Below are 16,229 nucleotides of genomic sequence, written 5' to 3'. Positions count from 1 at the left end.
TCGTAGAAAATCTGACACGCTAGCTTCAGGAGAGTAGCTGCCAGGCAATTATAGCAGCGACGTATCGGGAGAGAGAGAGGGAGGCAACCGAAACTAATCAAAAGGGCCGTCCAGCACCTGAACCATCAATCGGGTTTACGAGAAAAGACGATCAATCAGGCCGCTGTTAACCTTCGGAAGAAACGCGGAAGTGTAATTCACCGCCACCGTTTTTTGACTTATTATCGGTGACAACATGGCTGAATGTAACGTTAGCATCGACCAGAAAAAACTACCTGGAGTGAAAGAGGGTAACGTCCATAACATGTTTGCCGGCTAAATGTTAATGCAAGCTAGCTGTTAAGCATCACACGTATCCAGTTAGCTGAGGCTAACCGAGGGAACACAGGTGTTTTTCACTGGTGTCACGATGGTTTTATAGCGCAGCTTGCTAGGTGATGCTAGCATACTAACTAGTCTTTAAGGCTGGACTCTAATTTAGAGTCCTTAGCCTGCAGGTATCGTACCAGATTTGATAGCCAAAATCTGCCTACAGTGAAAAACAATGTCAACATGTGTTCCTCCTCATGTTAAATGTGTTAGTGTAGTGAAATGTTTTGAATATCCACAATCTGGCATGGCAGCAGTGTGAGGAGGTGCAGCGTTTCAGCAGTCAGGTGACATGTAGCTTTGATCACATGGAGTTGTTGGACTGTTTTGAAGTATGTGGTTCAGCCAGAACTCTTAAAGATGCATTTTGTCTTCATGTCGCATCCTGTTACACCTTGCTTTTTGTTGTAAAATGTGTAACTGCTCTAAAATATACACATACATTAAGGCCTACAAATATTGCTATTGTTATTGATGCTGAGGTGCAAATTAGATGGAGAGTGAGGTTTTTTTTTTTTTTACAATGAAACAGAGTATGGATGGGTTGCTGAGCTGATTGCAAGGACTCTGTCCTGTTGGTGTGGAGCAGCTGCTCAGCAGGATGCTTGTTATTCTAGTCAGAGAGAGAAGAAACCTGCATTTGCACTGCTTGTCTAGTCTGCAAAAAGAACGGCAGAGAAATCGGTTAGAAAAGTTTAGTGTAACCCTCCCATGTTGTTGAAAAACTGTCCAGATCATAGATAAAGTGAGCTTGTGTTTTTACATGAAACGCAAAAAAATGGCCTCTTGTTGGTTATTGTGTATTGCTGACTTTCTTCCAGCCCCAAAGTGACTGACTGATGGTGTGAGAACATAAAGACTGGTTTGTGTCTGTAGTCCTCTTGGCACTCATGGTTTGGCGTTGTAAATTTTCCACAGTGTTGCTCTCTGTAAGCTGGAACGTCAACTGCCACACAAACCTGCAAACTGTTGGTTAACCATGCCAGTCATACAGCCGCTGTAAATCTCAGGTTTTCTGGCTAAGAAGATTAAGCATATGGTTGGAAAAATGCTTCACGTTAATCAAATCCCATACTGACACAGGAATCAGTTCAAGGCTTTGTGAAGGTCTCACCCTCAGCATCTGTTTGTCCCATCAGCCAACTTCTGAACCAGACAATATAGACCAGTATGTACTTAGCAGTCGGAGTAGCAAGTCCCTTGTTTTATTTAGTGTCATTTACTGGCTGTTAACTTTTTATAAGGATGAAGTCATATTGTCAGAATAGATGATGATGCTCAACAGAGTGAGATTACTGGGTGGGTTTCCAAGAGATTAAATTGAGGCAACTGGACTTAAGGGTTGTTTTTGAAGAAGTTTCACCACTCCCCTGGGGGGGCATCTTCAAAAAAAACAATCTGCAAGGCCAATTGCCTCGATTTAAACTCTTGGAAATGACTGTGACCTGGATGAATGAGAGCATCCACAGACACTACCGGGTGGGTAAACTCTGATGAAAGCTAAGAGTTCCAAAAACAAGATTGACATGACTGAAAATATACTGTATACTGCTACAATTACATCCAGCTTTAGGTCTTTATATTTGGTGAAGCTATTTTTAAAAAAGAGTCTGGTTGTGAGGGTGTAGTCAATGCATTTTGACAGCACTAAGCACGCTAAGGTTGTGAGAAAGGTCTTGTAAGTCTCCCCTCAGCTCTCCTACACAGAAAACTCTCTGAATGAATATCCTGACTGTAAAAAAAAGGGGGAAAATTATTCTGATCGTTTCAGAACTGTTCTTTTGGAAGTGTGCTGATGACATGTGGGGTTTTTATGAGGGGCGCTCCCCTCTAGCAACAGTCTGCACAATTGTTTCCAAGATGAATATTCACAGTATTTGGGCAGTAATATTGAAACCAAAAATGGAAGGCTGCTTTGGTTGTTTTTATTAAGATATCGCTTTAGGATGGAAAATAACAGTTATTTATTTATAGATGACTGGATTTTCAAATGGATGCTAAAAAAATAGTGTGACGCATTGGTCATAAAAGCTCAGTTGCTGTTGATGTTACCTGTTGATAAATCTTTGTTCTTACTGTTGACAGATTCAGTATTATTCCATGTCCTCTCATCCAGAATTCCAAACTTCATGTTAAAGCTGATATTCAGAGGACCTTAAAAAAATCTGATCACTAAATTTCAAGTACCGTAATAATTTTGGCTTTTGGATGTTTGGTCCATGTAGTATAATTGTATGTACAAATGTATTTATGTAAATGTGTTATAGCCAGATTACAAATTCTCATTCTATGTGGTGTTTATTTACTGTAGCATCAGAGCGTGGAATGAGTTCATAATAAGTAAAAAAAATAAATAATAAGTGTGTGTTAGCATTGATGACACAAGTTTAATATTAACATGTGTCTGGTGATGTATAAGGAGAACTATGCTAGTTCTGCATTTTGCAGTCGACTAATTAAAATTCTAAATGACCTACGTCAAATGTCCAAACAGTATTTCCTGTTCTCAGTTTCACTTCTTGTTGATGTGGAAAAAAATAACTACCAAACCACTTACCAGATGGCTCAAACTCTTTATCAGAGTTTCCTTTCTGTGAGAACTGAGAAGTACTGTCTCATCACAGGTTTTAAATGTGTTTTCATTAATCCAGCAGTCAGCCAGCTCACAGATAAATCTATACATACATCATAACCTGTATATTCTTAGAGGATTTTCTGCTTTTTCTTTCTGGTGGACCTTTTGAACTTGGCCTCCTGTCCTTGACTGTGTTTCAGTTATTGTTTGGTTTCAGAACATGTGTAGACTGATAGGCCAGATGTTACATTTGAATCTACTGTAACTCTTGCCACATATTTGTCCTAGTGTTAATCACATGCTCAATTACAATAGTTTGAAAGAATAAGCAAGTTGTTGAAATTAATTTTTAATGTTTTATTTTGCACTTGTTTTTTAAGAAGCATCTCTTTCTGTTTTGCCATCAGTGTGTCGAGACTTTGCTGTGCTGGAGGACCACTGCCTCGCCTACAACCTCCAGGAGCAAGAAAGTAAGAATCACTAGATAAGCTGTGTTTTATTTCTTCCCTGAAATCCTACTTTTTAAATTTGTAGCAGGAGACAGGTTCCTCCTACTTACTTTAAAACGAGTCATTCCTGCTTTTCTGCCTGACCTGTAGTCGTCAGAGACAACACTTGGCTCTCTTTGTAAGGTCCTGTATTAATATGCAAACCATTAATAATAATATCTCTGGGGACTGTTTTTGTCAGACAGCCCTGCTGCTGGATTCCAGGGTCACTTAGTGCTTACTTTGCAAGAACAAACTATGAAGGTTATCTGTACAGTGTAAGTATAAGCTCAATGCAGGCTACAGTGCTTCTATTTAACAGGATAAACGGCAGCATCGGGGGCTGCAGCTTAATTAAGCCTGTTTAAACCCTGTTTCGACCACACTGTTAACTAAGTCAATGCCACAGCAGCTCTGTGTCTGGGCTGACTGAGGACTGGTGCATCTGATTTATCTGGATCTTATTATAGCCCTGACCCTAGATGTGAAGTTAGACACTGTGTTACTTGTGTTGCTTTTGTTGATTATGTGCCTTCATGCTCTGTTGGATTAGCATGTGCTTTTATGTGAGCTTGTATAGAGTAATTAGTGCAGGCTTTGAAATCGTTATATAAGTTGTGTTTACCTGCTTTGGCTTCTCATAATTATTGCTGCTAGTCTTTTCTCTCTTATCCGAAGATGTACATTTGTTTAGCATTATGTGCTGGGTTAGAAGGACATTTTCAGCAGAGTGGCAGTGACAAACATAGCCTCAGACATAACAAGGCCGTTCTTTTATTGTACACAAATGCAGATGACTAATGGCCTCCACACCTCCTCGTATCTTTCACCTGCACTCATTCACCCTCACGCACTTTTTTGTTTAAAGGTTAGATAAAATCAGACTGTGGAATCCTAACTTATGGTACTACAGGGTTACATGCTTGTGTGGAAAAAAGGCCAGATGTCACCCAGCCAGGCCTTGTGCAGATTAGCTGTAATTAATGTGTCGTGCTTGGCTGAGCTTTGCATTGTCATTAACTCTTTTTAAGCCTGATCTAAAACCAGATTTCCTTTTCCCTTTGCTCCTTTGGTGCTACAATAACTGGTCTGGTTTACACAGGAAAAAAAGTTTGTTTCACCTTTTAACCCTTGATGAGAATGTGGGCTTATGTAGCTCACTAGTTTTCTAAGTATGCAGTCCCTTTTTTTAATTCTCTTGGCTCAACAGATGGGCATTCCTAAAGAGGCTTTTAGCACATTTGTTTTAGGCTGCTGTGGGGCTGCAGCTGGCTTTTATTTCTTTTCACAATATCACATGGAAAACATTTCTCTATGGCTGTATCAGCACTTGGCATCCTTTGTTTGTGAAATGTGTTTTCTTCCATTTCAGAGAGCATCTTTCCACTCATATGTCTGAGGTTCAGATAGTTTGGCTTTTGTACTGTTTTTTTGAATGACTCAAGACTCAAGGTTGAGTTTGTTGAATGAACAAACGTCAGTGTCCGGTCATGGTTTTTTTTCTTCTCCTTGAAAGATGAATCAAGGTTTCTGTTGGAAAAACATAGCAGAGGATGATTGATAGCTGTGCCTTGGGTTGTGACATCAGTTGTGCCATCAGATATTGTCTGCGGTATCATAAACTTAAACAATCGATCATAGCGCCATCTGAGGAAATCTCTGTCAACCCCTGTGAACCTGTTTCCCCTTTCAATCTAACCAGTCAGAAGCAGAAACTTTATGGAGCTTCTCATGTCTAAATTGCCAAATGTAATTTGGTCCTTTTCACACGAAAGCCGGGAGGAGATCAATAGTTAGGTGAAACAGAGCTGAGCGAGTGACTGATGCTCTCCACACTTACAAAGTGCAGGGAGTGCGTCAGCAAGCAGGATTTATCATCTGTTATGGCTCACAACGTGCCGTCACACAACCTTGGAACGGCGCCTCAGCTGTGAACGTTCATTTCTCAGTGACTGAGAGCGTTGTCTGTTCATTACCAGAGATTGAAGCATCTGCGTCCTCCACGTTTATCTTGTCTTTTGCTATCTAAACAACATGACTGCTCCTCCGAGGAAAAAAAAAATAAAGTGTAGATCTGTAAATAAACTTTGTAGTGCTCTGCTGTTCATCATTTATCTAACTTTTTATCAATAGTGTGGCCCTGGGAGCTGACCTACTCTGCTTTATGTGTAAACAGCTTTAAGAGATATGCTATGTGTTTGTGTCTACAGTTGAGAGCCACTTGGCGTCCAACGTCCATAAGAGCCGTCTGGTGCAGACGGACCTGCAGGTGGCCAAGAGGCTGCAAGAAGAGGAGGACGAGAGGGCCAAGGCCCAGAGCCAGATAAAACAGCGTGACATGTGGGTGTCTCTAACAACCATACACACTAGTGTGACAGAGCGAGGGCACGAAAACCATACAAACAAGAAAAGGCAACTTTACACTAAAGCTTTTACCTGCTAACGGTGACATCTCAATGCAGAATTATGAAACACTACTAGTTAAATTTGGTAAAATGGACACGCGTCTTACCATTCACACACTCCAGAATACTGTGACTGTAATTAAAACTGTACACAGTGCAGCTTTGATGATGGCATCTGTTTCAGATTAATGTAATCTTGTGTAATCACTCCCAAAACCTTTTGCCAAAGACAGACTGATGCTTCACCACTGAGGTGATCCAGAACTCGTGCTTCTAATGACTGAGTAGGTTTGACCCCCCCTTATTGTTGTGATATAGACAGTAGGGGTTGGCAATAATGATCAGAAATATGACTAGAATCAAATTATGCTTATGAGTTTATGCTGAACAATGTCAATGACAAGCATCCAAACATGTCTGTGGAAAAACCAAGCATGTTAGACAAATGCTTCACAGACTTTTGGACAAACTTCGAACATATGTCTCTGTTTAACTGATTAGACCCAAAAAGATAATATAAGTCCTACTTTTAAAAATGTCTTAATTCTCTTCGTCAAGAAGAGGAAGTGTGCCGACTAAGTCTTTTTTGACCCGCAGTTAATAACACTGCTGTCAGCCACTGGTATTATAAACATGCAGGCATGGACATGGGCAGATTATTCACTGTTCTTGTGGTCTCAGTGTGTTGTCATCTACAGCCACGATGCATATTTTTTAGCTGCACATCCAAAGCTATGCAGCATCCACACATCCTAACCACAATGGCTTAAAACCAGAACCATAAATCAGCCCCAGTGACCGCTCTAAACATAGCAAAGCCAGAGTTGTAACAGAAGCATGCTCCGGAGTTCAATTCCTTTTTTTTTGCTGTACTTTATTTTTTATTAACCTCAAACTGCTGAGTCACAGCTCTCTGAGACCACTGTTTCTAACACACAAACATACAGTAGAATGGTCTAGTAGTGGGAAAGCATCCCCCCGGGGAGAGGCCAGATGCTCTGCCATCGATGCAGGCCAGTGCTGCTTGTCTTGCTGGGAGCTCACATTGCCTTCTATTGTGCACTTGCCAGTGCCACTTCATGCACGCCCACTCTCAGACACTGGACTAAACACAAGTTGCACACACAGAAGGAATACAGTATCAGCATTTTTTCTTGGATACTGTTGAAGACATATTGAGGTGATTCAGTTTGTTTTATTTTGCCAGCTTAACTCCTCCTGAGCTGTTAACTGCTCAGATTCAAATACAGGTGAAACAGGTCATATACACAGTGCCTGTGTAGTTGAGCTGCTCTTCTGCTGTCAGTAAAGCATTACACACATGCATGTCAGCACATACAGTAATGATCTTTGTATACCAACCCTCCAGGCAGATGGTGTTGTTGTCAAAATCATGTCATTTAATGATGACAGCGAGCCAGGGCGAGCTACTGAGATCAACAATATGACAGGCACTGATATTCCTGCTGCTCCTGCCTGGAGCACACCTGCCATTTCTCACCACATGCTAGATCACTTCAAAGCTGGGGTCTTGGTGTGTTCACTTCTGTTAGGTAATATGATTAACTGAAGTGTGTTTAAGTATCAATAACATAGGGCGTTACACCCATGATTAAATTTTGGGAGGGTTGATGGGTTTGTTCTGCTTCATGTCAGGCCGGTCTGATGCCAGTTTTAACACTGCACAGCTTAAAATGTGCTAAGATAACACAGCAAAATGATCAAACATATTTTTACTACTGAGGGAAACAATCAAAATATGGATTCAAAACAAATGTAAAACCTATGCTTCTATATCTGTATTTGCCAATTGATTTCTATATTTTTGTTACGGTAGTTGTGTATCTGTTTTTAATGTTATGTTGTTGTTAACCTCCCAATGTACACAACCTCAGCGAGCGGCAAGACAATGAGATCGCCCTGGAGATTCAGGATCAACTGGTCCGACAGGCAGAACAGCAGCGACAGCAGGAAGAGAAGGATGCGGTGAGAAACATCCTCTCACATTCATTTGTAGGGGCAATCATCAATGACACAACTTGTACTTTAAATGTCCCAATGGGTTGGTCATCACCTGAGGGTGTATCTTGTTGTTGATAGACTTAAAAAGGCCCTAGGTACTTATTTTTTTCCTCAAAATTCTAATAACATATTTCATGTAGCCCAACATTAAAAAAAGAGATGTGATGATTATTTGACAGTACAAATTCTGTTTTAGAGAATCACACAATTAGCACATCAATGTTAAATATCAAGGACTGTTACACACACATATCAGTGTTATATCAGACAAAGTGGCCCAAACTGAGACTTTCATGTTCATGTAGGACAACATGTTTACTCTGTGTGTTTGTGTTTGTAGGCCATCGCTCGTAAGCTGCAGGAGAAGGAGATGAAAGAGGAGAGGAAGAGGCAGAAGCAGCTGGAATCAAACTTTGAGGAGGAGTACTTTGAGGATCACGGAGGTGGGGAGAGCACCGCTGGCTCATGTTGTGATGTGGCAGATCCTGTGTGTATCTCTTGTGTATCTTTTGAAGCTCATGTGTAAAGCAGAAGATGAGTCTCTTATCTTTTCCTGCTGCGAGTGTGTGAGGGAGTCCTGTTGCTGTTGCACGCTGGCAGAGATTCTTTGAATGCCTTTATTATAAGCACATAATTCCCCTTGAAGGAGGACTTACATCTCCCCGCAGAGAAATAATTTGTCTTTTTACTCCCATTCAAAACCAACCACTGCTGTAAATTGGTTTTAAGAGTGCTCCAGTTTAAATGTGCTTTGATATCAGATTTTACCTCTGCTGTTAAGTAAGCTCTACTTTGTGGTTAATGAATACATTAACAGAGACACTACTAGTGATGTTTAATATCATGCTAATCCAGTGTTGTTGATGCTGCTGGACATTTTGGCAGTGATTTATCTGTCTGTAAGCTTTATCATTTTATACTGCAAGAGAAGCATTTTTCTTTTCTTTAGATTCTTTGCAAAGTCTCTGTGATGTAGGAGATTCACCACCAGATCAGGGAGGAATGTCTTTTTTGTGCAGGCTTTTTATAGAAAATGGCAGTTCAATCAGTTTGTCATCACAAGAGATTCTTTTTCTGCTGCTGAAATGTAGCAGGAATTTGAGAGGGCTGTGTCAAGGTCTGAATGCAGCTATAGTTCTCTGAGCCACAGGTGTGAGGGGAGGAGGGAAGTAGATGTATAAGATTTTTTTCTCTCCGGCTGTCTCAGCCTTCTGAAATTTAACCTGTCAGATTGAATTCTAGTTTTACAGTTTGCTTGAGCCCTTAGGCATGTTGTTTTTAATTATTTTTCCTGACACAGCATAAATCACTACATACACATCACTCCTATCTGGTGTAAATCAGTTTATTCACACACAAAATACAATATCTTGAATTTACTAATAGTGCTCTCCTTTTAGAGCATTAGTTAATGTCCAAGAGCATTTATTTACGGCATTTAGAAACTGAATATTCCGTGCATAAAAACATAATATTGGTGAGACGGTAAAGGAAGCTTATCCCACTTACAATTAGGTTGAGAGGCGGAGTTTCAGGCTACACAGCTTTGGCCTCATTGGCACAGACATTGGCCTCTCTGTCTACATAAACAAGACTGGGGAGGAGTTCCCATCGGCCTGTAAGTGCCAAATATATCACACTGCATGTGATATATTTTATACACGTCACTGATATTCTGTATCGCAGGGCTGCATTTTTTTATCTCCTTTCTCTTAGTTTTGTTTGTTTTTGTCGTACCACACACAATATGCAGATTCCCATCTCCCGGTAATGCTCCTCGCAGGAAATTAGGGGCTGCTGACTGCGTTTGTCCTAATCCAGTGGATCACATTTGCCAACAAACCATTATGGGAAGAGAGCCTGTTATGTGTGTAGATAGGACAACAAAATGGCAAAATGAAAACTCCCTGTTAAGCTATAAGTCAGGAACTGTTTGTACCCGTGTCCTCTTTAAAAAGCTTGAATGTTTTCTAGTTAGATAACTGGAATTCCATTCAGCTGACTCTTGGCACAGTACAGATTGGCCTGTGCTTTGTGCTTCCTCATTGTGCATTTCCACTCATTTGTTTTCATTCAAACTTCTGTCAGTCTCATGCCAACTCACAGCAGACTGGTTTTCTAAGAAACACACATGTTGGTCAGTCTTAGGTTCAGTGTTTCTTTTGAGTTTACCATACTCTATTTGTTTAATGTGTCACAGTCCTTATTTGCCTGTCTCATTATGTAAGACTAACATGACCAACTTTTAAGGTGCCGAACACGGCCGCTGTCCTGCTTGATGGGTGCATATAATACTTGCATTTAACACTGTACATGCCTCTTAACCATCTCTCTCCTCGCAGGTGCCATGTCTAACTCAGTGCTTACTAACCATCTTAGCTTATATCTTTTCTGTTGTTGTTTTTCACATTTCCATGTTCTCATCAACCATCATTATCTTTTCGTCCACTCTGCCCTGCTCAGCTGCAAGAAAGCCTCTTGACTTGGACAGACACACCCGGCACAAATCCACTTCCCCAGGCCGTTATGATGTATATGCTCCTGTGAGCTCACATCGGGATTACTCTCCAGATTATAGCTCAACAGAGCCCAAAAGGAGCAGGTACCCAAAACTGGACTCAGCAGCACCGCATGGCCGCTCCAAATATCCTGAGCACTTTCTAACAGCAGAGGGAGGACGTAGCAGACATGCAGATCCATATCCAGAGCACCTGCTACCTTCTAGAGGCAAGCATGGAGACAGGTATCCAGAATATGAGCCCACACAGACCGGCAGAAACAGGGACCCAGTGCGGGAGGACCCAGACAGAGTGGTGAGAAGAAAGGAGAGACCTGCTAGACCACCTCTGCCACATTCCCCCATTGAAAGAGATAAGGGCTGGGACGGAGAAAGAGACAGGCAGCCTGACAAAGATAGAGGCAGAGACCAGGAGTTGGAGAGGCAGGTAGGAAAAGACCACAGGAGAGGCAGGGAACATGACCTCAAGTGGGCACAAGCAGGAGGAAGGGACAGGGAAAGATCCAGAGACAGGGGACGAAGTGTAGACAGATATCAAGAAAAAGAAAAACAGAGACAGAAAGACAAAGACAGACATCGAGCGAGAACCAGAAGCAGAGAAAGAGGACTGGAAGAGGACTGTTTAAAACCAGGACCCAGCAGGGACTGCCTTCGAAACAACAGGGCTTCCTGGGAAGTGGAGGAAGATGATGGTGAGAGGGAGAAGAGGGCCAAGGGCAGGCAGCGTGTCCAGTCCGGCCCCGAAGAGGTGTTTGACAAACTCAGGCACGGCGAAGGGAGAGGGGGCACCAGGGAATTCTGGGATCCCCGACATGGGGAGGATCCCAGTAGGGGACGCAGTCATAGTCACCCCTACGGAGAGACAGGTACCGCCCTGAGCAGCCGCTGTGCTCTGCCGGGGGTGTTTGTGGTGTGCTGGAGTTGCTTTTTGCTTCGTGGCAATCTCAGGTGGTGGGTTGATCTAACATAGCAATCACTAATGAAGGCGCTTGTGTTTCAATGAAAAATGATTTCAGTTATTTCTAACAAGTGATGTTTTATTGGTTTGAAATGACTGAACTTGTTGGTGTGCTTTGGGGTTTTGCTCTTTGATTCCACTGTGCTGAAACTCAAATGTGTGCTGTGTTGTAGAATACTTCCATGGATTTTAAATGAGAAACTTTGACAAAAGGGTTTCAGAGCTGGTGAGCTGGAAATTTGATCTTATCAAGTAAAGTAGCGCTCATTTAAATCCATGCTGGCGCTGGCCGCTTTCAAAACTTCTGTCAGTGGCATTAAACAAAATGGTGGTAAACACCAGTGAAGACGCACTGCAGCCCTTTACGGTGTCTCCCACTACAGAACATACTGTAGTGGAAAATTATGTATTAATTAAAAAATTACACTAATTACTTTAATCTTTTTATTTGCCAAGAACGTGTTTTTAAATCTGCTAGTTTCATTTTTTAGTTTTTTTTTTAACTGTTGATTGGACAAAATAAGCAAACATCAAATGATAATGTATTGCATCCCTTATTCACGCCTCGTCCTTGTGGTGGCATGTGCAGGTCGTGTTGTGCACCGGGGCAGTGGAGCCGTCATACCAGGATCTGAGTATGGAGTGAGCGAGGCCACCAAAGGGCTTACAAAGCTTGAACTGCGTGAGCTGGAACTAAAGGATATGGAGGTGGCCAGGAAGCTGCAAGAGGAGGAGATCAAGGTGAGAACACATAAAGGAAAAACATTACAACTTCACAGTAAGGAAGTATACTGTGTGTCTTATTCCTGTTTATAAAAATCACTTAATATTCTAATATGTAATGTGTTCCACTCTGGTTCTAGGCAAACAGTATGCATGTGCGTGCTGCCCAAGTGGCTCAAGACGAGGTGGGCACTGTTTAAATGTTCTGTCCTCTGTTTCATATATCCTTTCATTCTGACTTCAGATGAGATTATGTCCTTCAAAGACCATTTAAAGTCATGTCTAAAACAGACAAGATAAAAAAAATCCAATATTGACGTAGTCTTTTTTTTAATGCTCTGAGATGAAGTGAGTTTTGACTTTAAACAAACATCTCTGATAGGAAGTATTATTATCCTGTAGGACGTGCAGGCCTTTTTTATGTATTTGTCTCACTTCTGGCAGGAAATCGCCCGACTACTGATGGAACAAGAGAAAAAGGATTACAAGAAGAATAGAGAAAGAGAGAAGGACAAGGAGCGAGAGAGGGACCGGGAGAGGGAGAGAGAGAGGGAGAAGCTGGCCATGGAGAAGATGGCAATGGAAAGGAAGCGGCAGGAGGGAGAATACAGGGTAATTTTCTATAACCATACTTATTTTTAAAATGTGCACTGGCGTAAATTAGTTTTGCTATTTTATGTAAGTTTCCACTGTGGTACTAGGACCATAATTTTAGGAACCATTAAGTTTTTGTTGCTTTCCAGCCAAACTCTGAAGAAGTTGTCCGGCCCAGAACACGAGAGGAGTACGACTACCAGAGGCAGAGGAACCAAAACAAGCCTGCTAGGTACAACAAGAAGTGTAAAATCATTTCCAGGCAGTTGCATGCAGAAACATGATCATTTCATTGGTGTTCCGTCTTTGTTCTGTCTCTCAGGCCTCCTCAGCCTCGCACACATGACTATGAGAATGTACACTCTCCTTATGGCTACTCAGACCATGCTGTTGCCCCCCGTGCTCCCACCAGACCTGAGGCTGCTTACAAAGGTATGTAACATAATCATAAATAATATGCACTCTAGTAAAAACTCTATTATTAACACATGCTAATAAGAATGTGGATATTCATCAATTAAAAAAGACAATACTCTTTGAGTGAGCTGTCAGACATTATTTATGTTTAGACACATGATCAATAGCGCGTTGCGTAGGTTCTGAGCCTGAAGGAGAGCACAGTCTGATTCTTTTGCTCACTTGCTCACCACACTATAAACTGAAGCTGTTTATTTCACAAGCTTCTTGCTAACATCTTCACACCAAAATGGTATTTTTATATGAACTCTAATGTGATGAGACAACTGATGTTTACACCTATTTTTAGACAGGTGAAATGCCCAAAAACAAACTCATTGCTGCATAGGTGTACTCCGCTCTGTCTGTCCTATTTGACAGATGCAGCTTGTCAGTCACAATGTAGTCACACCCAAAAGCCCTTTTGTTGTCCATAATTAAAAAAATAATGTCATGCAAACAAAGACGAGCTCCTCAGGAAATTGTTCACTGAGGGTATTGAAATGAGCAGTCACTGTTTTCTCACAGATTCTACAGACATATTTCCCCCTGCTGGTCATTGGAAACTTTGCAGGCATTTCTGCACCAGCCTCACTTCTTCATTCAGTCTGTGGAGAAATGGCTGTTGTTCACAAAATGTTATGAATGAAGGACTTGTGAACAATGCTAGTTTTATACAGGAGAAGGAAGAAATGTAGTTCTGATCTCTCAAAAGTTGGAAAAAAAGTCTGATGGATCTCTTTGTCTCTCGTCTTTTGTAGGTGCCTATTACAAGCAATGACTCAGGCTCTCTGCTATTTCCAGACATGCTGTCAGTCGTCCTTCAACCTATTTCTTTTTTATTTATCTTTTTTGTTCTCAACCATTCACACTCTGTTGACCAAAAGGCTTGGGACAATCTAATGAGTTGACATGGGATTTTTTTTTTAATTACCCTCCAAAGTTGGCCAAGAGTTGAGAATGTGGGTTTGAGTGCTGGAACCACACTCATCGTTTCCTTTTCCTTTTTTTTTGATTATTTTTTTTTTGACTGCCTCGAGATTAAGACTTAGCCAAAAGAGCAGCCTTGTGACATGAACTTCCCATGATTCTTAGCTGTTGAAATGGAACCAGCTCCTCACCTGCTGTGGTTGTCGCGTGCTGATGTTTGTCCCATTTGTGGACCATGTTATCACAAGGGCTTTGAGGCCTCTGCTGGATTTACACCATACAGTGTCAGACTCGCCTGTCTGCTCCAACATGGCTGCTACAGTGTCTTAGATAACAACATGGCAGCTGCTTTTTACATTTGTGCTGCAGTTCTGTTCTCGCAGGCCCTGTCTATGTGCCATGCTGCCTGCGGCTCTGGAGGGAGACGTTTCTGTTGCTGTATTCATACTTACCATTAAACAAGCCTTTGTCACGGTGCTGGTACCTTTGGCTTTGACATGTCAGCCACCTTTTTCCAATGCAGAGGAGGTGGAGCTTTCTGATGATCCATGGACTTTACTTGGCTGTCGGCTGTGTCTCTTTCTGCTTATCGGGGGGCACTTTTTAACCCTTTCAACAGAAAGTGGTCTGACTGTATATGACTCACTGTTTCTATGTGCATGCTTACTGAGAGTGTACAACTGTGTACATGCATTTCAGTTCTGTATCAAATGATCTGGCTCAGAAAGGGCTAAAGCCACAAAAAGCCAATAATCTTCTTCTCTATTTGAATGGATAAAATACCTGCTACTTCACATACTGTAGTGCAAAATTCATTTTCAGCCATTTTTATTCATATCTGCTTGTCTTTTACAAACCTAAACTAGCCCATAAAAGATTCAGTGCCCAAGTGAAATGCATGTAACATGTCTGTGTCAAACCTGAATTCATGTTTATGCTTATGGCGCAGACTTCTTTAAATATCTTTTTCTTTTCTTGTGCTACCAAATTATGTCCCCTACTGTGGTAAATCTTGATCTCATGTGTTATTAGTTATCTTTGTTCAAAAAGGGAGCTTTATATTTATTTTTATACAATATTTTCTTGTTTTCCTGACATTGTTCCTCCATCCTTCCCACCATAACTTCCAGACCTCTTTGCAGACTTAACTTCCTGCCTGCAGAAAAGGTAAACAATTCCACCATAAAGGGTACATCTAGATGAAGCCACATCTGTCACATTCCTGCTCATGTTTTTTTTTTTACTTCTCGGGACCTGATATTTTCTGTTCATATTGAATAAGGATGTTACGAAAAATGAAGAGAACATGAAGTTTCTGTGTTAAGATTTTCTTTTCATTTTTTGCACCTGTTAGGCTGCAGCCAAGTTCTTACATTGTAATAAACACACCCCACCCCACCCCCCTTCTGCTGTGAGAAGAAAATTTGCAGTTAAACATGAGATGTTTGTTTTGCTGAGGACAAACATCCGGAGGTGTTATTGAATTATAATTTGTGCTTGATGCTGTGGACAGAGATGGGGTATGTGCCATATGTTCGTCATTCTTTCAGGGACCTTAAAAAAAATGGGAAAAGTTGTTATGGTTGTAGCAGAGCTACCGCACCCATCGAGGTGGGTCTCCTAATTTATTCTTTGATGAGAGCGCCACCCTGTGGACATGTTGACTATTGTGGGGAAAAAATTAGTACAGGTCTGACTAGGATGTGTCTTTGATTGTGTATTTATGAATGTTGTGCATCAGACTTTGGATCGAGTGTTGTCTACATCAATCATCAGGTTTATTGTTTTTTTTAATTATTATTATTTTCTTTGATCTGGGGCTTGTATGCAATTTACCAATTATGAATCAACACACTTGTATGTGTTGGCACTTACTGTAACAGGACATTTTTTAAGTAAAAAGAATTAACAAGTTGCTTTTACCTATAGCATCTCAAAGTGTAATAAACTGTATCAGCATTTCCACTGTTAATGAATGCGAGTGGTTTATTAAAACACCATGCTGCTCCGTGTGTTTAACTGCCTTAAGGTTTTTTCCACGGTGTCTTTACCTTCATATAGACGGAATGTCACTAAACCACCATCATGTTGACCTTTAGTGCAGGTTTTAGGCTTCCTAACACAGATCTGTCCTCGGTTACCTGCTGAAACTTCAGTCCCCCCAGAAAAGCACACAGAAAACATAAGGAAC

The 16,229-nt window shown here is 41.3% G+C and overlaps 1 protein-coding gene across 2 annotated transcripts; it reads left to right on the top strand.

Moving 5' to 3' along the window:
- Positions 1-16,010, top strand: ccdc50a (coiled-coil domain containing 50a). Of its 2 annotated transcripts, XM_028404589.1 has the most exons (12): positions 1-290; positions 3,352-3,414; positions 5,643-5,772; positions 7,733-7,823; positions 8,200-8,302; positions 10,323-11,243; positions 11,925-12,076; positions 12,199-12,243; positions 12,503-12,670; positions 12,802-12,884; positions 12,975-13,084; positions 13,870-16,010. In XM_028404589.1, exons 1-12 carry the CDS (start codon positions 236-238, stop codon positions 13,887-13,889), a joined length of 1,941 nt encoding a protein of 646 aa, XP_028260390.1. In that variant the 5' UTR covers positions 1-235; the 3' UTR covers positions 13,890-16,010. The 2 variants fall into 2 exon arrangements, with proteins under 2 accessions (XP_028260390.1, XP_028260391.1); XM_028404590.1 differs by lacking the exon at positions 10,323-11,243.
- The last annotated feature ends 219 nt before the right edge of the window (positions 16,011-16,229 follow it).

Source organism: Parambassis ranga, chromosome 4 (genome assembly GCF_900634625.1).
Source record: "Parambassis ranga chromosome 4, fParRan2.1, whole genome shotgun sequence".
NCBI classification, from domain to species: Eukaryota; Metazoa; Chordata; class Actinopteri; family Ambassidae; genus Parambassis; species Parambassis ranga.
The sequence above is the reverse complement of the archived record's forward strand: the minus strand, read 5'-3'. Positions and strand labels throughout refer to the sequence as shown.